The 24,418-nt window shown below is 38.4% G+C and overlaps 1 protein-coding gene across 2 annotated transcripts in view; it reads right to left on the bottom strand.

Moving 5' to 3' along the window:
* PCSK5 (proprotein convertase subtilisin/kexin type 5) overlaps positions 1–24,418 on the bottom strand; it is a 260,142-nt gene that overhangs the window by 53,285 nt on the left and 182,439 nt on the right. Inside the window, exons 14-21 of one of the 2 annotated variants that reach the window (XM_071731598.1) lie at positions 18,485–18,628; positions 16,920–17,022; positions 15,988–16,181; positions 14,606–14,690; positions 11,888–11,985; positions 11,185–11,314; positions 10,030–10,145; positions 7,655–8,233 (exon numbers count right to left, since the gene is read on the bottom strand). In XM_071731598.1, coding sequence (XP_071587699.1) covers positions 8,118–8,233; positions 10,030–10,145; positions 11,185–11,314; positions 11,888–11,985; positions 14,606–14,690; positions 15,988–16,181; positions 16,920–17,022; positions 18,485–18,628 — 986 coding nt within the window. In that variant the 3' untranslated portion in view covers positions 7,655–8,117. Of the gene's footprint in view, positions 1–7,654; positions 8,234–10,029; positions 10,146–11,184; positions 11,315–11,887; positions 11,986–14,605; positions 14,691–15,987; positions 16,182–16,919; positions 17,023–18,484; positions 18,629–24,418 lie in introns of those variants that run through there. The other variant, XM_071731597.1, reaches the window with a different exon arrangement.

The raw sequence follows: 24,418 nt of genomic DNA, 5'->3' as shown, positions 1-24,418 counted from the left end.
GATATAATGATTTTAGGATGAAAGGCTCTTTTGTTGCAGGATTAGCTGAGATCACACAGATCCTCGGCTTAGCTTTAATCATGACAGGCAGGAGAGAGGCAACCACATTTATCAACTACACTAACTTACACAAACCCATATTCTTTCCCCCACTGAATAGAAATATTTACACCAAAGATGCAATTTTTGGTGGCATGAAGGGATTTTCCCTCTCTTTTTTCCTGTGTGTTTCTTCCCTCATTTATATGTAGTATTTATATAAGAGTTGTTAGAAATCTATTGAAGAGCCAGAGTCCTCAGGGTATTGTGTGGGCATAAACAGTCTCCAGAAAGGCATTCCTTGTTATTTTAAAGATCCGGTTTAAACTTACATTTGTACTATTATTTATAGCATTAAAACCCCCTCAGCTTTAAACCTCCATTTGTACTAATAACATCGATGTCTGGAAGTAAAAGCTGGCTGGGACCTGGGTTTCTCCCTTGCCTGTGTGTGAATGTCAGAGCCTGGCAAGGTTTCCTGATGCTCAACTGAAGCCTGAAATTTGACAGCCCCAAGAGAAAGTGGAAAGGGGAATTAAGCAACCCTGTTGTGTGTTGGTAGCACTTTGTTCCTTTCCCTTCTCACTTTTTGGAAAGAGGGGGAAATTCTAAAGCACCCTTAAAGTTTTAGACTAGCAATGGAAAAAAAGGTAATTTTTCACCCCCTTCATTTCTGAAGCTTTCTGGTTGGAAATTTCTATCTGATCTTGTAAAGTTTCCTGGTTTTTGTGAATCTCAGTACATGGAAATTTCCTAAAGGACAGTGGAATGGGGACAGTTGAATCTCCCTGAAAATTATCTCACTGAGCTCATAGTACTGCTTTGGAACTACATTCAAAATGTATATGTGAAATATGCAAAAGAGAGGGGGAAGCTCACTGTATACATTGAGTAAAGCTGGTGTTAATCACACCTGGAGCACATTAAGGACAGAAACTTTAAATGCTGTATGAAAATGCATCCCACTCCAGAGGCAGCCACGGCAGCATGGCATCTCTTCTCCTATGTTATGGAGATGCACATGCACATATGGAGATGTTATGCTCAGCTAGGAGTGTGCAATTAATGTACAAGGAGCCTTCTGTGGCCACGGGATTTCTGCAGTCTGACTTGGGTAAACCTGAAATGGGAAGCTCTGGGTATCTCAGGGCAGTGTTCCAGGGATGTCACCCATCTTAAACAGAGGGACATCTGCCCAGAGTCTTTGTGCTGGCAATCTCCAGCTTAGTCAGGATGTGAACACAGATCTGCTGATCTGCTGATAATGGGGCAGATTTCAGCAGGCAAACTATTGCCCCAACAAGATATAACAACAAGGATTCATACTGCTAATCAAATGGAATTCCTGTTTAATTTGCATAGATAAACACATATTAAAGCCTGAAAGAAATCTGCCCAAAGGAACAAGTTTATCTCCTTGGAAGTAAGGAGCAGTTCAAATTAATATTTTAATGAGAGTTATAAAGGAGCAATTTTTTTTCCTGTCTGTAACTCTTCTACAAACTCTATACCCTTACACTTGTGATATCTCCTTGCTTAAAATTTACCCAGGTTCCTTTTCTCCACTAAAAGCATTTCAGCACTAGTGAAGGTTTTGGTAATTACCCTGGAAAGCACAGTTCCCTTTAATGATCATAGGTTCCACACTGAGGGTGCAGAGACAGGTAAATGATATTGCCCTTCTAATTCAGATATAGATGGAGAGAGGCTTTGTGGCATCATCTGGCTATGGGAGTTCCCTGAACTCTCCTTTCAGTCTTGGGATTGAAAGAATTCAAGGGAGGGTGTGTGGGAGGCAGACCCAGCAAGAGCAGCATTTACACAACTTCGGTTCAGCATGGCCATGCTACCGCAGTAAGAAAAGGGGCTACTTTATTTGGGAGTGAATACTTGAATTATTTCCTCTGTGCGACCCAGTGGCATTGCACAGAACGTCACATCACCACGGTCACAAGCATGGATGGGCAATGCCATCCATGGGTTCTGGCAACCGGGTGCAAGACTTCCCTTCCAAAACTTCTCATAGAACACCAAAAAGCATCAGGAGGAGGTCAGTGGGCAGGGCAAAGGCTTTGGCAAAAGACTTTACAAAAATTGTAAATGGAAAGGTACATAGTATTATCTGAATTGTAACTACACCACAGCAGCCACGCTCCAGTGCACATTCAGTGCTACTACTGAGTTTGCATTTCCTTTGGTGAATAAAGATTCAGCTCTGTCATCTTCTCCCACCCCAGAATGACTGGAAAAATGAGCACTCAGTCAGCTCATTGCACAACACCATAAAGAATGTCTACTCTGTGTTGTAAGGGAATAGCATTTTTTGCTTTGAAAAGTATTGTTTTCCCAGATGACTTTCGACAAATCCATCCCTCAAACACTGAGAAACACTAATAAATAAATTGTAAATGGGGCATTCTTCTAAGCTGTGCTTTGCCCATCGTTGGCAGCAAATGCATGAGCTGCTCAGAAAAAAAAAAAAAAAAAGTAACAAAAAACCATCCTTTGGTGTGGCACTGAGAGGATGCATTTGTTTACTGGATTTTTTTTTTTTTTTTTCAGTGCTCAGAGCATATTCTCATCATACACATGCTTTTCTTTGACTACATTCTCATGCTAGAAGTGAAAATTATTTCTGCTTTCTAATCCAGGAAAAAAATCCATCCAGATTCATTTCAGTCACAGTGGGGCTATTAAAGTGCAATAATGTGGTGGTGTCTGCTGTCCTTGCATAGCAGGTGAACATCACTGCAGTCTCTCTGGCCTTATCCTGAGGATTTCAGAACAGTTTCCCTAGTGACACCAAATGTTACTGTGCCCTGAGACTTCACAGAAACGTCCCAGGACTTCAACAGATCTGGAACCTCTTTGCTCATCAGTGTGGAACCAATGGTAGAAATGCAGGTGTTGGTCGCACTTCCACTGGTTGGATGCAACCCTAAGGTTCAGAGCCTTCATTTGTTTCAAGGACACTGTGTTTCTACCCACAACTCTTTAGTCCTTGCTAATGAGGAGGACTCAAGCCCTAGTGCATTTCATGACATGAGGTGGTCAATAATCAGATTATCAATTTCATAAAAAATTGGAATCTCCCAAGATAGTTTAAGCAAGACAACTTAAAAAAAAAGAACAACTTATGCCAAACAGATTTTTTTCCCTGCTAAGCCAAATGTTCATAAAAAATACATCTTCAACCTTTTTGTTTTTCATATACTGAGACTGCATATTTTGAACAAACTCAAGCAAGTCGTTGGTGTCAGTTTCTTTTTGATGAAAACTTGACTAGAATTTTTTCTTTCTATGCTGTAAAACTTTGTTGATGCTTGCTTAAAATATTTTGCACAAGCATCTAATGGCAGAACTTTTCTTGATTAATTCTGTACCAATGACACGTCAGTGGCATATCCAATATAAATATAGGGCATGGTAATGGATCACAGACCGGTTATTGTTCCACAAGTTGCACTGTAAACTGGAAGCTTTGACTCATAAAAGCAGCCACTTAAATGATTCTACAGGAATCCTAAATTTATAGCAGTCTTTCTTACAGTCATTCCATTAATTAAAAAATTTCATTAAAAACTAGCAGATAGTTACCTAAAATGGCCACTTATACGGGTAATCCTCACTTTGGCTGTGATATGGCTATTAAGAGGACTAACTTGGTCATCACCAGCTGCAAGCTGTATTTACGGATTGGTGAAATTGCTGTAGTCAGCTCTAATACCTCTGTATATAGATTTACTTATCTTCAAGGCTCACACTGTCATACCTTTTACCATTACCTGAAATAAGGAACAAGCAGCAGCCCCACTATTACTCAATATATTCAGTAGCAGGGACATTGGGAAGCTCCAATCCCAATAGAGACTGGGGCAGTCTGTAGTGGAAAATCTTTATGAGAAAACAGTGTTCTTCACGGAGTGGAAGGATGCAAAGCCTACTCAGAAAGAGGTAGGATGTGTCAGTGGGATAGGTGATTAGGTAGGCAGGGTCTAAGCCAAGAGCCACAGGAATTACTGGTTGGAAGCATAAGGTTTCCACCAATATATGCTGGCAGGTATCTAGTTTGCTGGAGAGCTGCAGCTAGAAAGGGAGTAATGCTATAGCCCCACAGCAGAAAAGGAAACATTACTGCTATTATAAAATAAACCCCTCACTCAACAGCCTTCTACTGGATGGTCTGCAGGTCTGGGACATCCTAAACTTTTTTTATGGTTCAAAATAATGTCAGCACACGTATGAGGTGGTAGTTTGGTTTTGTTTTTTTTTTTTTTTTGATTAAGCTGTCATTGTCTTTGAGACTTTTGGCTAAGAAGAGGTCCAGTCTGGTGTCCAGTTTGCATCTAAATCAAGAACTGGATAAGTATTCAAAACAGATATGAACTGACAAACACTTGACCATGGAACTCATGGAACTGGCATGTCTTAACTAGAACAGCATCTTCAGTTTGTCATTGCTTTTTGACTTGTGATATGAATAAAGCAGATATCAATGAACAGATTGAGGCTGATGAAATCCACAGTGCTTTCAGATGTGGAGAAAAGTATAATTTTGTTCATACATAGCAGCTTCTAATCTTCCTAAAATGGTCCATACCTGTTTTCCATACCAACAACACCATGCCAAATACTAAACACTCTGAACTATTCACCACTGAATCACAGAGGGAGGACTGATCACCTAAGAAAACTCTGCAGCTAAGAACAAACTAGCTTCCTTCAACTGCGAGCCTCCTATATGAGGACTAACTACAGTGCTGCTTACCAATTCTGCTCGTATCTGGCCACTGCTATTACGGCATGATGTAATGTAAAAATGATCTGTGCTGATACCAGAAAGTACAGGTTTTCAGCCTAACTCAGTTCCGTGCTTTCTTTGTGAGATTTCACAGCCTAACATTTACAGATATGCTCTCTAGAGCAGAATCCTTTGGTCAGAGCTATAGTAATTTCATTATCACTCCTACTCTAAGAAGATGAAGTCTTAGCAACACCATGAATGACTGAATTTCTCACTCTAGTTGGAAGATGAATGTGAGGTGCAAGTTGAAAGAAGCAGCTCTTCCTACAGCATTGGTGCAAAGTTTAGGACTACCATTTTTTCCAGGTGTGGTCTTACCAAACTTCTGCTTACCAAACTTCTCCCAAGGCCGAGGGAGAGCCTACGAGAATGATGACCTAACTCCTGGTTTTAAAACCAAGTTGGATCCAGTGAGAAGTTTAAGGGTGAAAAGTTGTTGGGTTTTTTTTTCCGGGAAATTCTTTACATCGCCTCAGTGAAAGTGCTTAACATGTCATTTGAAGACAGGACTTCTTGGGTAAGTGGCTGCTTTGGTCTCCACTCACACTGTAGATCTAAGTGTGATATGAATGAAAACATCAGCTAACACTGATGGAGGATCTCATGCTGCAGGGGTCACAGATGAGTCTGCATGGAGCCCTTTTGCTCTGCTGGAAAGGACAGACTGACTGCTGCTCAGAAGTGTCAGACTGGGGCTGTGATCTGAGGTGTGCTGGGTGTGGGTACTGCCACGTGAACAGACATCAACATGTCATGGTGCAAACGAGCATGTGTGACTGCAAAGATGAAACTTTACTCCTAAACTGTCTGAGACAGTAAGTAGTTTTCACGTTTTAATCCTAAGCATACAAGAGATCAGAGTTATCACAAACTCTTACAGGTCAGAGGAAGCCAACATTTTGTTACCCACTAAGGTGCAGACATGGCTGTACTGCTACTACACAAAAGGCATCCATCCACCCCAGAAAACAAACATTTCTGCAATCATAAGCTCTACTACTTAAAATAAAAAAAGAAAAAATCTGCATTAAAATTAAACACCCTTACCCTCCCAACTTGTTTCAATGAGTTGTGTGTAGGATCTCAGGGCTCTATGCCATAAAGCTACCTGTGCCCTTCAGGAAAGATATTTTACATATACATTATCAATATGTTTTTCCAGACCAAAAGAACAGGAATTTAGGTTAATTTAATAGAAAAAATAAAATATGGAATAACATTGATTTTGGCCAGTATCAGTTACAACAGAACTACCCTATTTTACAAATAACAACTGAACATTTTACACATGTACAGTATTTTTTTCAGTAAAAATGAATTTGGATATAACAATGTGTCAGTTTCTTTAAAGAAAACAAAGATATTAATTTCCTCTCTATAATAGTGTTAGAGACATTTGTAAATATCCAAAAAAATTCTTTACAATCCATTACATAATTAAATCTCAATTATGAATATATATTTATATATAATATATATAATATTAACTTAAACTTTTGAAAGCATTATGTTCTAATTAAACATGTTATACTAAGAAATGAGGCAGTAACAGACTAGTAGTTAAACTAGCACAAATTTAATTCTTTTAAACTTGAAAGGTTATCAGGAAATTTGTAATGGGCACCGAAGGAGCTTGACTGGCCCCTGTCTCAACAAACCAGGTCTCCCTGCTCTCTGCTAAAGGTGGCATATTACCTCTATATGTTTGTATCCATTCACTTGTAAAACTTCCACAGTCATTTTTGATCATCTTTATTATCTAACATTTACATGCTTAAACATCTGCAATCCATTTTATCTTTGCGTGTCCTGGAAAGATAACTGAGACAGTTCATATTTTTAAGTATTATCCCCTTTAAACAGTTATCTTCAAAGTTCAATTTTCCATTTCCCGCTAAGTGACTGTCTCTCAAAGAGTTATGCCAAGTGAAACTGATGAAGATATACTACTACACAGATATTTGTACTGTCAGCAGTGTGCCTGGGTAAAGAAAGAAAGGCAAAGGCTGCTTCTCTCGGCACCCAGGATGGTTTTACAGTGAGGTATCTGCATTAGCCCCAGCAGGAATACTCCTGCTGAAATTTCTACTGTGAGCAGTTCAAAGCAGATTCAGGCCCATCGTGACACAATTGTTACACCACGCGAATGTTACACCATGCGAAACATTGATTTATTGCCCTACAGGTAACTATCCCTAGAGATGTATTTGGCACAATCATAAATCCAGTCCTGTAAACACATACCGTCGCATATAGTCACACTGGCATTTACATATGGGCACTATGAAATAGCTCCACATATTTGTATGATAATATCCCCTTTTTCATGAACGTTACAAGACAACAATAATTTATGAATACATCTTACATGTTAGCGATGTTTTCTGACTTCTGAGCGTTTACATTACTCACGCTTATGCAAACCAAGAGAAGCAGCCTCTCTTGAATTTGTTCACTTCAGGAACAATGTTTTCTTTAGAGTTTATTTGAAATAGCTTTGACAATTTAAAAAAATAAAATAAAAATCCTAGCATATCTGTTAATAAGCTAGCTGTCTAAAAATGAAATCTATATGACCAAAAGCACATTTTGGGCAAACATATATACATACTGCATGTGATACAAAAAAACAGCACACAGCAGAGCAACTAAGAAAGAAATGTGTGCAGAAACGTTCACTTTTCTTTTTTTTTAAATATTGTTACAAAAGGGGTGGAACTTAGTCCTGCAGCTAGTGATGTTTCTGATCCCCTCAGGAACTCAAGTTCCCCCTGTCAATACACATAGCACAAAAAAAGACTAATGCAAATATTTTTGTATTGTTTAGTTTTAATCCATGTAAACTTGTGTTGTATTCTTCAAACACTCTTTAAACATCCTGAAGGGGAAAGAAGCAGGGAAAAAAGGGAAGAAAAAGGACCTTCAAAAATAGGAGTAATCCTAAAGTTGGCAGGAAATCAAATCATGAGTTAGATGTTAATTTTGGCATCAAATGCTTTGGTCATACAATACTGACTCTGTGATCCTGGATGTGCATCTCTAGACACCCAGTTATGAAAGGTAGGCGTGTTGTAGTTTTTCCATTTAAGTTCCAGCAAACAGTTCACCATCTCCCCAGACAAAGAGGGGGGAGAAAGAGAGAGAGAGGTGGCTTTCTTTTTTTTTAATTTTTTCTTTTTTTTTTTTTTTTTTTTCCTTTTCTTTTTTTTCTTTTTCAGTAATACGGATTAATCTATAAGTCTATAGGAGCAGGAGGACACTGGGAGGTGTCAGTTCACCCCTTCTGTGTACATGTTCTGCAACACAGTTGCTGAAGCACTTTTCGCTGGCAGAGATTGTTCTTTTTCACCAGCATACAGAATCCTCCCTCGGCCCAGGACTCTTCCGTGGCTTTCGGAGGGCAGCAGCAAGAGAAGGAGGGGAGGTTGAAGGTTTGAAGAGCATGGCGTGTACAATGGAGGAAGGTTTAATTGGTCAGACAGGCAGATTTGGTTGAAGAGACCATTCAGGAGCAGGTAGCAAGTAGGAAATTTGGTCCATCAGAAGGAATTTCAGTCAACAGCATTTTTTACATTTTTTTTTTCAGGAAGAGATATTGTGTGGTCCGACAGGGAATGATTTGAATCCATTTGTGAAAAGGAAAAAAAAGATTAGAAAGAGAATAATTAGAAAACAGTGATATTTACAGCAAAGGAATTTGTTCTCAATCTCTATGAATTAAAAGAATAATACAGTCAAACAAAAGAAAAGTATAAAACATACTTAACAGAAATGCAAATCCTATAGAGTAAGTTCGACCAGTAACCAGCACTTGATTATCATGTAATGAAAAGAGAGCCTCTATGCTTTGTAAACAGAAAAAAAAAACCACCTTCTGGATTTTCTCTGTTACCTCAGACCGTATAGAACACATGCTGTGTGGTGGAATGCAGCATGGTGAGCTGCAATTGCCTGAACGCCCAGACGCTGATGTGCTGCCCTTCCATGGCAGCTGCACTTGAAAAAATGGAAGAGACAGCACTGGGATGTGGTGTCCCCAGTCTTGGGAAACTACAGATTGAAGTTACATGCATACACATAAAGAAAGAGTTATACAACCATATTAAAGACCACTCTGGTATGACAAACGTTTGCGTTGCAGAATCCAACTGCAGTACCATACTGAGACAGTGGTTACTCAGAACTCTTGGTTTACACTTCCTCTTCATTTGGCCATCTGTATCTGACCTTCTCTGGATTTGCTCTAGATGACAGTGACAGTTCTCATACCCTGATGTGAAAAGACCTCTTGACTGGTTTACCTGTACCTGTAATGTAACTTTTCAATGGACAGGTCACTTTTCAAAGTTTGAAGGCCTAAATTCCAACAGGCACTGTAAAGTTGTAAAGAAACAAGACTCAACCCTGCACCCTTTCTTTTTTATTCAAGTCAAACCTCTTACTAAATCTAGTGGAAATGAGCTGGATCCAAGATTGTTGGGTCATTGTTATCTTTTTCTATATCTGGTGCCAGGTTATCTTCCACATAGCTTAATACTGGTCTTGGTTCTGGCATAATTTGCATGTTGGACTACATTCGTTGGGCTGTATCTACAAGTAATTCACATAGTAAAATCTTTAGGGAAGCACAATGTTTGCTAAATGTCTCTTCAGTTGTGACATTTGAAAGGAACTAGTGAATAATTAAGCCAATCATATGCAATAAGAATGCTATCTTGGGTGCAACAGAGAACTTGAAGGAAGTTCAAATCACAGATTGTGTACACTCTATTTCAGAATTCTTTTGTTCTCAATACCCTTTCACATAATTCATGCAATACTACAGTCACTTCATATCCCTTTTTACTTACTAGCATTTCCACAATTTAAAGTGGTATAATACATAAATGTAATTCTCTTGATAGTGCATCAGGGTTATCATATAAAAAACTTTAAAAAGCAATGACTTTTGAAAAAGGAAGGAAAAATAAGTTGTTGGCAGGGGGGAAAACTATTTTAGTAAAATTTGGGTGTAGTGGACATGACTAATCTTGTTAATACTAGCAAATGGAGTTTTCTCCTTTTCATAAACCAAAAAAAATTAAGACGTTACAAGAATGAAGAAAACAGACAGACAAAACCAACCCTACATGTAAAAAAAGAAGCTAGCAGTGGTAAAAGCCATTTTTCTAGAAAACTGTACTTACCGTCCTTGCAGACTGTTCCCACCACACAGACACCAGTGTCCAGGTTATAGCCACTGGGACAGCTTGTACAGTTTCTGTCTCCTTGGCCACTGCAATCCAAACAGCTGGCATCACATCTGAAAGACAAGGGCAGGAGCTGATCTTACAGCCTCACCAAATACGAAGGTTCCTCAAAGACATTTTCTGTACTGCAAAAAGCTCCTTTGCTGTTTCTAGAGGTATAAGCTGCTCTAATGATAATAAAAAAAAATTAAAAATAAATAACTCCCCCTGCAACACTCCCGCTGCTTCTTTCCTCCAACCGTTTCCTATTCACACTGTTTTTACTGAACAGGTTCATTACTGTAGTATTTTTGAACTATGCAGAAATGAGAAAAAAAGCATTAGGATGACTGTGCATACGTGCCCCAGGAAGGCATCAGCCAAAGCCACAGCACTGAAAGAAGTGACCTGGTGCCCAGTCCTTTCACCACCCTTCTGGCTCCATCATATTTTCATTGTGTCTCGATTAACATTTTTGAGTGGAGAACTGTAACAGTTGGTGATTCCCTTCCTTCCCTGAAGTCAGAGTGAGTCAATAATAAATTATTCCACAGGGCAATGAATAGTATTTGTTTAACAAAGAATGAAATTGAAAAAAACTACACAGCCTTGCACAGCACAGCTTTGTCCACACATTTGCACAATGAGTCAGGTGAGATATTCTGGACAGCAGCCTGGTAATTATACTTGTGCCCTGTTTGTGAATATGTAGCTGAAGAACTCTTATGGTCCCTATAAATTAATAAAGTTGCAATTAAAAAAAACCATAGTTTGACTATTTAGTTTGTTACTGAAAAATGCAGATCCTCTACCAGATTTGTAAATTTTACATTTCTATGCATATGTACTTAGATTCTTACTACAGGTTTTTTTAAAAGTGAAGGACATACTTATATGTAAAAGAAAAAACACTAAAGAAGACTTCCTGCGTATAACTCAGATTAAAATAAATAAAAAAAACCCCAACACCTTTCCTTCATTTGCTTAGCATTCAACATACTTTTTCTGTTTTTTGGTCAGCAGTGTTTTATTCTCTCATAAGTAATACCTTTTTCAACACAGTAATAGCTAATATTCTGTCAAACAGACACATAAATTAGACACTGATGATACCTTTTGCAGCTTTTGTATCCACTTTCAGTTGAGTGATCAAGGTAATAACCACTACTACAGGACTGCACACATCTTCCATCTTCCATAAAATAACCCTGTGTGCAGTTTATGCAGGCATCTACTCCAGCACCTTAAACCAGAGAGAAAATGTATTGTATTACTGGCTACTTTCTCTTATTGCCTAACAGAGATGACCTCAAACTACAGCAAAATCTTGTAATTTTAGAGACTATGTTTTACCTGCCTTACTTGCTTTCACACAGTAATACAATAATAGTACATGGTTAGAACAGACAATATTAGATTATTTCAGTACATCTTTCTCTGAAATGGCTGTTGGTAGTTTCAAAGCTTGTGCAGAACCTATCAGTCATTATTTCTTCCCAGAAAGAAAATAAAGGGCATTACTATAAACCAGAACAAGGCCTTCTAAGAAATAAAAAAAAAAAAAAGGAAAAAAAGGGGAAAAAAAAGAGTGTATGCACACTTTCAATTAGAAAACTCAGATCTTTGTTTTAGGTGAAATAAGTGTGCTGTATTTAAAATATATTAGAGAACATAAAAGAATATAAAAGAACAATAAAGGGAATTAAGTTTTACCTGTAAAGAATCATGTTATTCTCTAACTGTAATGTAGTAGAATGAAAACAGAGCTAAAAACATGGAGGGAAGGAAATGATGCAGATAAATGTCAGCTGGGTACCTGCACATGTTGCACAAGAACGGTGACATGGTTCACATTCTCTACCATTATGAAACTTCCCTTCTTCACAGCGGATAGCACATTTAGTGCCATGCAAACTGTTGTAAAAAGGAAAACAGAACAGTGTTCAGGCAGATAAAAGCAACAGAGGATAAGAAGGTCATGCACAAACCAACAGTTCTCTTTTAAGAAAAGAACAATGCACGTATTTGGATTTACCAGCTTCCTTCATTGGTCATGTTTTATAAGCTTAAAGACAGAAATCACTTCAAGTGGAAAAGAAATTCAGTTTTGCCTGTGGTGAAATACACAAGCTGTTTACAAACTTGTAAACACTACCAAGTAGTAGGGAACAGAAAAAACCCCAACCCTGAACAATGCCAAAGAATACTGAAAACTCAAGCATATAAAATGCAATTACCCACAAGGAATTTGGCACGGGGTCAGCACCACTGTATTAAAAAAAATGTTAAGGGACTTGCTAACAACATCTCATGCTTCTCTTGAAAGACCAGCAGCATCTCCTGATTCTCTGCTACAGCAGAGATTAAGAATGGATTCAAAGTGAAGGTAATCACCACCTCTTTCTGCAATAGCTGTTGCTGAAACCTCCTATCTGAATGGCAGGCCGAATGGCTGGGGAGATTTGTCAAGATTGCAGTCAGAGGTATTCTGCCTGCAGGCACTTTTGAGAGACAGCACAAAAGACTGAGGAGCAGAGGAGAAATAAAAAGCATAAAGACTGATATTTCAGTGATTCTGTCTAAGTAGTGTCCTATACTTTCATGTTATAAGGTGCCTACAGCAGTGCCAGGTATTTTATAAGCTAGGACTTCTCTGCCATGTTTACCATTTTTTTGTGGAACCTCAGCTTCCACCTAATTTAACTTTCTCTAAAAATGCTCTTCAGCTCTAGGGATTACCACCCTGAGTGAGTGCTAATTCTGCTTTACAGATTGGATCCTCCAAAAGCCGTGTGTGCTCAGCACCCCTGAAAGATTTCAAGAGTGCATATGGTACCAGTTGAGAAAAAATTAAATTAGCAATTCAACAAACATAAGAGCCCCTGCTTTCTTACTTTTTTTCTTAGTCACACACCTTAATGTGCTTTATAAGGCAGGAAGCATCATCATTTTTTTATCATGTTTCTGGGTCTGCAACACAACCAGAACTGAAATTCAGGTCTCCGATGTCACATTCAGAGCCGTGCCCATCAATAACACTGCCAAGAAACTGTAGCATCTTTTGAGCAACTGGGGAATATGAAATGTATGCCTTGCAAGGGTCAATTTACCTGTGATACCCATAAAGATGGTATTTTTTTCAAAAAGTCACCGAGTCAGTCTCAGTTTGATAGTATTGCTCAAGAAAACAGTAGGTTGGGCTAGTTTAAATTTTTTTACATTTTACATTCTTCTTCTCACACTGAATGGACTTATCTCTGCTTTCATAGAATTGGCTGGGTTGGAAGGGACCTCAGAGATCATCAAGTCCAACCCTTAAACTTCTTCTTCAGTGGTGTTACAAACTGCTGTTTGTGTTAGCAGTCTGAGCAACTTAGTTCCTGAGAAATAAGGAAAATGTGGAGTAACTTTTCAGTAGCAACCAAATCTATGCTGTCTTTGGTGTCCTGACATATTTGCCCTTTGTAGGAACTTCTAAACTGCTAATTAATAAATTAATAAACAGAAAGTCATGCTGAGTCTGTTAAAATTCTCCAAAATCTTAGCATGGAGCGCAGATTTAATACTATTTTAAAAGGGAAGCAGGTCCTCAAATTTCACAGAGAATGTAAACAGACCAATGTTCTGATTTAATCTCATGCTTTCCTTCCCATTAGATCACACTCCCTTTTCAAAAGGTCACTTTTAAAAAGTAGAGCTTTTAGTACTAGAACTTTTGCAGTTACTTGGAAAATCTAGTTGCAACATCAATACATAGAAATGAGAATTCCCCAACAAAATGTAAGGGAATTCAGCTATTGATGTCCTAGAAGAAAACATCTAGCTTTTACTAATTAAAAAAAAAAAATCCAGTTTGGTGGAAGGTAGAAGCTAAGTGTTAAAACATTCACAGAACATTTGTATTCAGCAAGAAGAACCCCTACAGATACTGAACACAGACAATATTTTTTGTGGCATAAAGCCAGCATACATTCCATCATGAATTTTATAAGATTTTTGACCTTTGCTGCTTGGGTCAAAAGGCCATTCATTCATAAGGAGCTTGAAATTGCTGCTTTGTAGGTTTTACCTATCGGTTTCTAGAATTATTAAGTCTCCCTATGAAAAAAATAGATCCACTGCTGTTTAAAATATGTGTAATAGAACTGGGCCTGAGGTACTTCAGATAAGTGAATGACTGGAGGTCTGAAGAAATACAATAAATATAACAAAACAGTTTCTAACTATCACAGGGATGAAACAGAAATATTAATATGATTCATCAGCTCTACCTCTAAAATACTGTAGGTCAAAAAAGTGTAGAAGCCAGCTTTCCACACCACTGTGGCTTTTATTTTACCTGAAATGAAAGGTCTTCCAGAAATACATTGCCAAACTGACACAAAGTAAAGCAAGAAAATACTATATTAAAAAGTGATAGAAGGCATGAAATGAAAACCATTCAAGGTTAAATAGCTATCTGATGTCCTTCTTTGTGTACCCGAAGCCCTGTAAGCCTCTTCAGGCATTTCAGTGACATCCATCATTTCCTTACCTTAGGCCATGTTTGCATTCTGTGCAGATTTGGAATTCAACACATGTCTTACAGTTTTCGCTACATTTTCTGCAAACAATCTTATCTACAAGGGAAAAAGGAAAACAGCCCAGAAAACCTTGGTCAGTTATGTTTAACAGAACTATGTGGATGTATTATCACGGGACTTACACTTTCTAACTTAACATCAAGAAGGGAAGCAGAAAGCTAGACTAAATTAGCTAAGATCTGCCTGTCATTACCTTTTTGTATCAAGAATCTGACAGTTTAATCTATTTCTAAACATTTGATAGTTGCATTTGGAGAAAAAAGATTGCTTTGAGGTCATTAAAAATACTATAGAAACATTTTAAATTCACATTATCTATTTATAATATGGACCTAAACAATATTTTTATATAGCAGTGATATGTAATAACAACTGACATATGTTCCAGAGATTGTCCTGCAATTTACCTGTTGCACTTTCCATCCATACAAGTAGCCTGTCAATGTCTTCCTGATTTGGTGCTTAAAGACACACCTGCATGAACAGGTGTGATCTCAAAGACAATGTATAAATTACTCGACACCTGCCTTTTCATCTCAAGAGCTCCCTACTTAAAGAGATTTTGCTCTCTCATAAGACCTGCTGTCTTTTTGAGACAGTGTCCCATGTACCTTTCTGAGAAGAACAAAACTGATATTCCCATTTAGTCCTAATTTTTCATCTATTAATCTTAACTGAGTGGAAAGGAATTGCCTTTATTGTAATTCTCACAAAGTGGAAAATGGAAGAGTTAAAGCAGTGGCTTTTTTTACTAATTCTCAAAAATGGTTAAGTACTTAGATGCACAATGCTCCTGGGTATGTATCTATCTTCAAAGGATGTGTCCAAAGGTAACAGAAGTTACCACATTTGAAGATATGTCTAAGTATCTTTTTTAGGCCAAGGTGGAAATTAAACATGGGCAGTCTGCTTAGCAATCACAGATCTGCAGAGCCTAATTTTATTGGAGGTCCAGTTCAAAGGCAATGGTCAATGGCTCAGCTCTCTTATCTGGTGCCATATCATTTGGATTTGGGGATAGAGGGAACGACTCAGGTGATTTCTGGTGTACTGATAACCTGCTCTGTCCTGCAGCTGACTTGCTCCTGAGCTGCTCTTGTTCTGTTACTGTTACTCTCAGTCACCACTAAAAAAGCATCCTGCCTCTAGATATAGTTTTTAAAATAAAGTAATTTTTGAACAGATTTTCTATCACACTTGGCCACAACTTAATAAAGGGAATAGGAAAAGAGATAAAAGCATCAACATACACATTTTCGGCTCATAAATATTCAGCAACCTCCCCAAATCAAATTCTGCAGCCCACAATAAAGAAACAATGAGAAATACTAACTCTTATCCAGGTAAAACCCATCAGGGCAGTTGGTAATACAGCTATTGGTTACTTCATTCAGGTAGTAGCCAGATTTACAGGTCATGCACTGGTCACTGTGGCCTCCAACACAGGTTTCACAATTGGGCGAGCATTTTTTACAGCGTTTCTTGTCTGCATTGTAGTGACCAGGTGGGCAGGTCGAAACACAGATCCTGCAGACAGCAGGGAAGGGAAGGGAAGGGAAGGGAAGGGAAGGGAAGGGAAGGGAAGGGAAGGGAAGGGAAGGGAAGGGAAGGGAAGGGAAGGGAAGGGAAGGGAAGGGAAGGGAAGGGAAGGGAAGGGAAGGGAAGGGAAGGGAAGGGAAGGGAAGGGAAGGGAAGGGAAGGGAAGGGAAGGGAAGGGAAGGGAAGGCAGAGTCGTTAATGAAATAACCTGCCACCACATTCTTGGACCACGACTGCAAAACAGAAGTATTTCCTAGCATTGCTGCTTTTCTAATGATCACATGTTTACTAAGATGTAGCCTTCTAAAGCATTTCATCAACCTGCCTCTTCTCTTCCATTTACTACTCTACAGCATGTGCTATCTCACTGGTAAATGCCTTGCAATGCAGTCATACAGTATAATTTTTGATCATCCACATTTCTTCCTGTCTTGTTCAAACTCAATCACAGAAGCTGTAGTAGCTATCACACTTATACATACACATGTACATATATATCTGTGTAAGTTCTTATGAAAACAGAATCAAGAGATGGGGAAATAATCAAAGAAGAATGTTTCAAGGCTGTACTTTAAAATCTGATTTAAAATATGTTTCCTATCTTAATCCTAAAAAGATTTGTCAGATTCAGAGGGAAAAGAATTATCCATGATTGCAACAAAGAGAAGAGAGAAAGTTAAGATAAACCTAGTGAAACTTACGAAGGTTTTTTCACTTTGGTCTTACCGTGTGTTGTTCTTAGATTTGTAGTAGTAGTGCAGACAGTCAGTACAGTGATCTGGTCCTGGCCCATCACACCCTACTTTACTGCATTCTGCATTGCAAGGACCTGTAATAAAACCAGATTAAAACTTCTTTTTAATACTTAGTACCCCATAAAACATAGGATTTTAATGCAGAACATAATTAGTCTGTTTCCCTGTTTGATTTGAATTCCAAATAATAATTTAGATTCACCAAAAAGAGAAGTTTTTAAGTACTTGAAGATCTTGCAAATCCCGGACTCAATATGTATTTGCAGTGCTTGACAACTTTTAGCTAGTGCAACATCCTCTACAGAATCTACCAAAGAGAAACCTTCTGAATCCAAACAAGTGCTTTGCTAATGAGTAACAACTCATTCTGTATTTTATTCAGAAATGTGCAAATGCTTCTAGAATTCATAATAAGCAATTACTAGCAAACCCACTTATAACAGGCAGGTCAACATAAATGATGAACAACATGATCAGTGACCACTTTGGTTATCAGCTGGTTAAGAACTGGTGCACATGGATAACACAACCCAAGTGAAGAGGTGCTAGGGCCTGCAGGTTCTTCCGTCTGTGCTGCTCTGTGCTGCAAAAGCCTCAGATAATACTTGATGATTAGCAAGTTTTCCATCTGACCCATAATCATGTTAGATTCAATGGTCCTTATGGGTGTCTATGATTCTATGTCTATAGCTTTCAAAAAAGTGTTTCCTGCTACAGAAGGAGAGAAGTCCTGCTTTTATGCAAATGAACAAAGCCCATGGGTGAAGCTGTAAGTTTCAGGATCACTGCTCTCTTGTGAATGAAATGCTTTAAGTTTGTAAGCAACCTTGAAATTTCTCCTAACACCAGATAAACTTGAAGTAAAGTGAGTTTGCTTCATCAGAAGTTTGTGACCTTTACAGCATAGATAGCAGTGTTTCATCACCTACCAAAACAAAGAGTTCAGCAGCTTTCAATCAAAAATAGGGAATTTAGGTCTGATATGCTATCGCAGTAGGCTGTAAAAACAGAAACTTCTAAATGGAACTTATTCCAGCTGTTTGCTTGAGTTACACTTAAGATTCATCAGTCCTAGCCATCTATACAATACTCCTAATGTTGGATTTCATGTGGGAAATTTCCAACTTCATTTCATTTGCAGTGCCAAAGCCCTCACTCTACTGAAGGCTAATGGTAAGGTTGAAAAACTTGTAGAGCTATTGGTTAGAAATGACATAGACATAGACCATAATGCTTTTCATACTTAAGTGCACACGTGTATATATATATATAATGTAACATACTTACATGAAAAACAATCTATTCTTCATTGTAAGTTAAGTGTAGCTTAAAATACATAAATCTATACTTACTGTACTAAACTTATAAGGATGAAATGAGTGATGAATAAAAATTTCTAACTGTAAGTTATTAAATAAATATGTCTGACCCTAAATTTAAAATCTGCTTCACTGAACATTTTACATATGCAGTTTCAGGTCACTCCTTCAACTTTTGTTGCATCAGCAAATGCACCGAGTAAATGAATATACACACCTGAATAGTCATCAGTTCCATAATCTTCTGTAGGGTCTTCAACTGGACTGGAGCGCACTCTTTCCACTTTTGGAAAATCATTTCTTGGTGAGTAAGGCTGGATGGATGTTCCATATAGAACTAAAGACCACTCTTTCAATTTACCTGGAATTTAAATATTTAAAATTATTTTTAGAAACCATTCTTATTTTCTGTGTCTAAACATTCTCATTTTCTGTGTCTTAGAAAAACACATCACTTGTAAACATGACTTCATGAGTCTATAGCATGTTACTTTTCAAGTAAGTGTCTTCAGCTTAAAAAAGATAGAGCAATCATTGCTTCACTATAAACTGAGAAAACATTCTTTCTTCAATCAGATTTTTATATATTTTCATTGTGCTCCCGCCTTTTGTAGGTCTAGTCCAAGTCTGCACTATGGGTTAAACTCAAGATAAACAATAAACAACAACATCTTTGGCTATGTAGTAATTTGGCTTTTTTTTTTGTTAGCCAACAAAGCTTTTTTTTCTGGATTTCACTTTGTCTCAGAATATCAATTACTGAATAATTATTACTTGAGATCTTTTGATATTTGTATATCAAACCATCAGATCAGGCTGTCAGGACTTGGTGTGAACTTCCAGCTCTCTTCTTTCTGTTTATACTACCCAGTGAATTAATTCCATGAGAGATGAAAAAGACTCAGACCTGAAACAATGCCTGAAGTAATGATGCATAAAAACACATTCCTGCTTGAAAAGATGGAATGTGAGTTTGGTCTTATCTTATTCTCTTGATTGTACCTACTTGAAAATGTCAAACCTTCATCAGAAGAGAAAGGAAACAAAGGAGCAGTGAGTATTTATTTCTTGAGTTTGAAAGATCCTGTTTTGGAGGCTGTTCTATGTTTAAAGCAACTCTTTCCTTAGAACTATTACTTAAAAAGAAATGTAATCCAGGTATGTCTCTTCTTGAGAAAATCACTTTGTATATTTCATGTAAAATTAAAATCAACCAATCTTCCTCTTCTTTTATTTTAATGATGCTCAGTTATTTAACCTTTCCAACTGTTCAGTTGGCCTCTTTCAACCCATGCAAACAAAGTGCTTTGACCTTTCCAAGGGAATTTCTGTACTTTTCCCAATGTCACTTGGTATCCGCCACTGACATTATCAATACAGTACACTGTGTTTCTGCTTTTACATTCATCCCTCAAGCAACAAGCCACAGTGAGGAAGACTGCTGGATGACAAGTGATAGCCACATTCCTTCAAATGGTTTATGCTGGGCTTAAAGATGGAAATCCCTATCATCTCTGTGTCTCCTGCCAGCCCAATTTAAACTTTCTGGGACAGAAATTTCTACACTTCAGATGCAATGTTCTCTGCTTTGTAGTCAGTTTTTAAGAATAAAATATAGGCAAGGGACTACCCCCTATGACAATTTTTCCACACACTAGTTTCCAACTTTGTACAGCTAAAGCAAAGTATTACTTTAAAAAAAAAGAGATTCAATCCTGATTTCAAAACCTTACTGATCAAGTTTACTCCATCTGCTGCCAAATTACGGGCTGGTTACTTTAGCTGTAAAACTGCATGCACCTTATTTTCGATTTGTCTTTTCCTACCTCTAGCTCACAGTCATGTAGCTCTTTAGTCCCCACTAGACTAAAAACACTCTAAACACATATTTTCTTCCTGTATAGACATGTGAGGATCAAGTCACCTCTCAATACTCTTTAGAGTGATGCAGCTGAGTCCTTAAAGGCACTTTTCTTTTTAGGAAAGGACTCACACAGAGAGATCATTTTCAACCACCTATGCAATTAACTCTACAGCCTTTTCAGAACTACTGATTTTTCATGTACAGTCTCTGTCCATTTTGTGATTTAATGCACTTCTGCATCATATGAACCACAATATACTGGATGCAATAAAAAATGTGTATTTTGCGAAATTATTTGAATATTTCAATACTTGTCATTATTATGTTTCAAAGTTCACTAAACTTTCTAAGGGATGATTTTGTCTTTCTTCCAGAACACCGGTAAAAATGCTGAATTTAAAAAGAAAACTATTCACAAGGACTCATTAAAAATAGCCACAGGTAAAGATGCTCCTCAGGCACAGTGTATTGTGTCTGGACTTTACAGATATAAACTTTACACTAACATTACTGGTAGAGGGATTGGTGCTTCTAATGTATACCTAACACAAAAACATAGTGAGGGGAATAACACAGGGTCTCTTAGGAGATTAGTTGCCTTTTAAGAATTGTTCAGTAAATAGAAAGGAGAAATATTCATATGACTTGCCAGCAAGTAAATGAAGCCTGCCTCAAGGCAGGTTTAATTTGCACAATGAAAATATTTCAATAATTAAGTATACATACATACACACACTTTTATAATGAATAAACAAAGTGTGTGTATCTAAGCCAAAATTTTTCTTTCCCCATTATTGGCTGATTCCATCATTTAGTTTGGCTAGAATAATCCTTTACCCTGCTTGCTTGTAACAGAGGTCTCATATTGTATGCATGGAAGAAAAGGTATATCACGTTGTTTCACAGCAAGCACATGTCCACCTCCATAAACTCTACAGAATTAAATGCAGAAATCACATGAACTACTTTTATGAACTGGACCCTGCTTTTCTTTACGGGTAACAGATGTGGTATTACACTGCCAACGCAGGGATATGATGACATGTTGGCTCTTTGTTCTCAATTTGATTACAGGAAAACTGCAGCTCTTAATTATAAGACCTTTCAATAGCTAAACACACGCACACAACTGAAACAAGAAACAGGCATGATGGTGATATCAGTGTGATAAACTGCAGGCTATAGTGATAAATTGGAGGGGGGACCATAAATTGTGTTTAAGCCCCTTTTGTTTACTTCACATTCTGCTCAGTTCAGAGACTAACCTCAACATGCCCAAAGAGCTGAGTTTCATGACTGAGGTAGTTTCAAATCTTTCTGAACAGAAAAGTAACTGGGCAGCCTCAATCACAGAGCACCGACCACTCTAGAAAGTTAGGGGACGCATTACTGGAGAGTATACAATGACCCAAGATCCAAATTTGCAACCAGACAGAATCTCATGAAATCCAAATGGATGTAGAAACCCAGCCAGTCTCAAGAACTGTTTCACATCATGGTTAAAAGAAAGTAAAGAGTAAGATTTCCAGCAGGATTATTTCAGTTCATCAGCTCCTCCTCAACCCTTGTTTGGCCAGGTCTACTTTCTCCACATCCCTTGGCCTTACTGCCCCTTTTTTTCCAGAGTTGGGTCTTTAGGCTTTAGTCCTCAAAGAGGAAAAGAAATTAATCCCATGAGATTAACCACTGCTAACTGAGAAGCATGTATCTGAAGCCTATACAACTACATATGCAAAATGGGAGTGTACAGGACCAGGCTTTAAAGTGTGAAGCTGGAAATGTAGCAGTTCAGTTACTGGTGACGTGGCTTCATCAGGAATAACAAGAGCAAGATGGAGTTGAAAATAATTGGTTTTTGCCTCTTTTCAGTAATCTGATTAAAATTAAATTACTTAGTTGTTGTTTTATAGCTCCCTTCTATAAAATTATAAAGCACTGAGAAAAAAAAAAAAACAAACCAAGCAAACACACCACAATAAACTTCCCCAAAGCTCCTGAACAGTGCTGCTTATAGTCTATGTCTGCTTTTCCAAATACATTAAATGACTACTCCTTTTTGATGTAGTGGAAATTTTTCTCTGCATTTTCTGGGCCTACCAATATCACCTATCTAGGTACTTTTAGCACTGCAAAACCACAATGAGAAGAGAACAGTGCAGATAAAATGATGTGAATATTGAAACACTGTCAATGCTGCTTTTTCCTCTCATTCTAGAGGATGATAATCAAGCTTGTCAATGCTGTGCTTAAAGTTAGTCACTTGAGTATACAGCTGAAATTTAAATGACACTGGCCACCTTAAGGTTACCATGGACTTCAAAAAAAAGTTGTTGGCTGCTCATCAATTGTGAGCATCCCAGTAACTAGCTTGAGTAGACACTTACTGGGCTCATATTACATAGAAGGTTATGCTGACAACTGATACAGGAAGTAAGAGAATATGATTTGATGGCCAGACAGGCAAAGAAACTTTCTTTAAAAGCAGAGAGTCTGGCTATCTGGCCATCTGCTTCATTAAAATGGATATAACTCAGCTAATGAAAAGCAGAAAGAAAGAACTAAAATTGTTATTCAGTTACATCAAGGGTTATGATCTTATTGGCATCACTGAGACCTAGTGGGATGGAGCATCAGTTTGGAGGGTTATAAACACTTTAGGAAGGACAGCCCCTGAAGACAAGGTGAGGGTGTTGCCCTCTATGTCAAAGACCAGCTGGAGTGCACAGAGATCTCCCTGGGGACACGTGAGGAGCCAAAAGAGAGCTTATGGGCTATGATTAAAGGGAAGACAGGCACAGGTGATACTACCATGGGGGTCTGCTACAGGCTGCCTCACTAGGAGGATACTATAGATGAGGCACTTTACAGACAGAGAGGAGCAGCTTCAGTTTCACAAGCCATGATATCCACAGAGGGCTTCAATCACACTGATATCTGTTGGAGGGACAACTCTGCAAAGCACAAACAATTCAGGAGGTTCCTAGAGGGTGTAGATGACAATTTCCTTTTCCAAGTAATCAAGGAGATAACGAGGAGAGGTGCTATGCTGGACCTTGTTTTCACTAACAAGAAAAGGCTGGTAAGGGATGCAAAACTCAAGGGCAGCCTTGGTTGTAATGACCACAAAATGGTAGAGTTCAAGACCCTTAGTTCAGCCAGGAGCTAGGCTCACAGAAAGCTTACTACCCTTGACTTCAGGAGGGCAGATTTCAGCCTTTTCAGGGATCTTCTTGTGAGAGCGTCATGGGATAACATCCTGGAAGGAAGAGGGGCCCATGAAAGCTGGCTGATATTTAAGGATCACCTTCTCCAGGCCCCAGAGCGATATACCCCAACTAAAATGAAATCAGGTAGAAGCACCAGAAGGCCAGCCTGGATGAGGAAGCAGCTCCTAAGAAACCTCAAACTTAAGAAGGAAGAATACAGAGGGTGGAAGCTAGGGCAGGCATGAATAAACTTGGGAGGATTACAGAGAGGTTTTCTGAGCAGCTAGAGATCAGGTTAGGAGAGCCAAATCCCAGATAGAATTGAATCTCACCAGGAATGTAAAGAGCAATAAGAAAAGCTGCTATAGGTATACTGGGGATAAAAGGACAACCAAACAAAATGTAGGACCTCTCCTAAATTAGGAAACATGAGGCCTAGCTACACATTGAGAAGGCTGAGGTTCTCAACGACTTCTTTACATAAGTCTTCTCTGTCAAGTACTCCAGCCTCATTGCAAAAGCCACATCAGGTGAAAACAGGGACTGGAAGAACAAATTATCCCCCACTGTAGAAGAAGAACAGGTTTGTGACTATCAAAAGAACCTAAAGGTATACACGTCTATGGGACTCGATGGTGTCAATACATGAGTCCTGAGAGAGCTGAAGGATGTGGTTGCTGAGCCTCTGTCCATAATATTTGGGAGGTCATGGTGGTCTGGTGAGGTTCCCACTGACTGGAAAGAAGTTAACATAGCCCCTGTTTTCAAAAAGGGGAAAAAGGAAGACCTGGTGAACTACAGACAGGTCATTCTTACCTCTGTGCCTAGCAAGATCATGGAGCAGATTCTCCTGGAAAATCTACTGGGGTACTTGGAAATAAGGAGGTGATTGGTGGCAGCCAACATGGCTTCACTAAGGGCAAGTCATCCCTGACCAACTTGGTGATCTTCTACCACAAGGTCACTGAAATGGTGGATAGTGGCAAAACAACTGACATAATTGACCTCACACAACTGTCTCCAAACTGACAAGACATGGATTTGACAGATGGATCACTTGACGGACAGGTAACTGATTGGA

This window comes from Heliangelus exortis, chromosome Z, assembly GCF_036169615.1.
Source record: "Heliangelus exortis chromosome Z, bHelExo1.hap1, whole genome shotgun sequence".
Taxonomy (NCBI): domain Eukaryota; kingdom Metazoa; phylum Chordata; class Aves; order Apodiformes; family Trochilidae; genus Heliangelus; species Heliangelus exortis.
The sequence above is the reverse complement of the archived record's forward strand: the minus strand, read 5'-3'. Positions and strand labels throughout refer to the sequence as shown.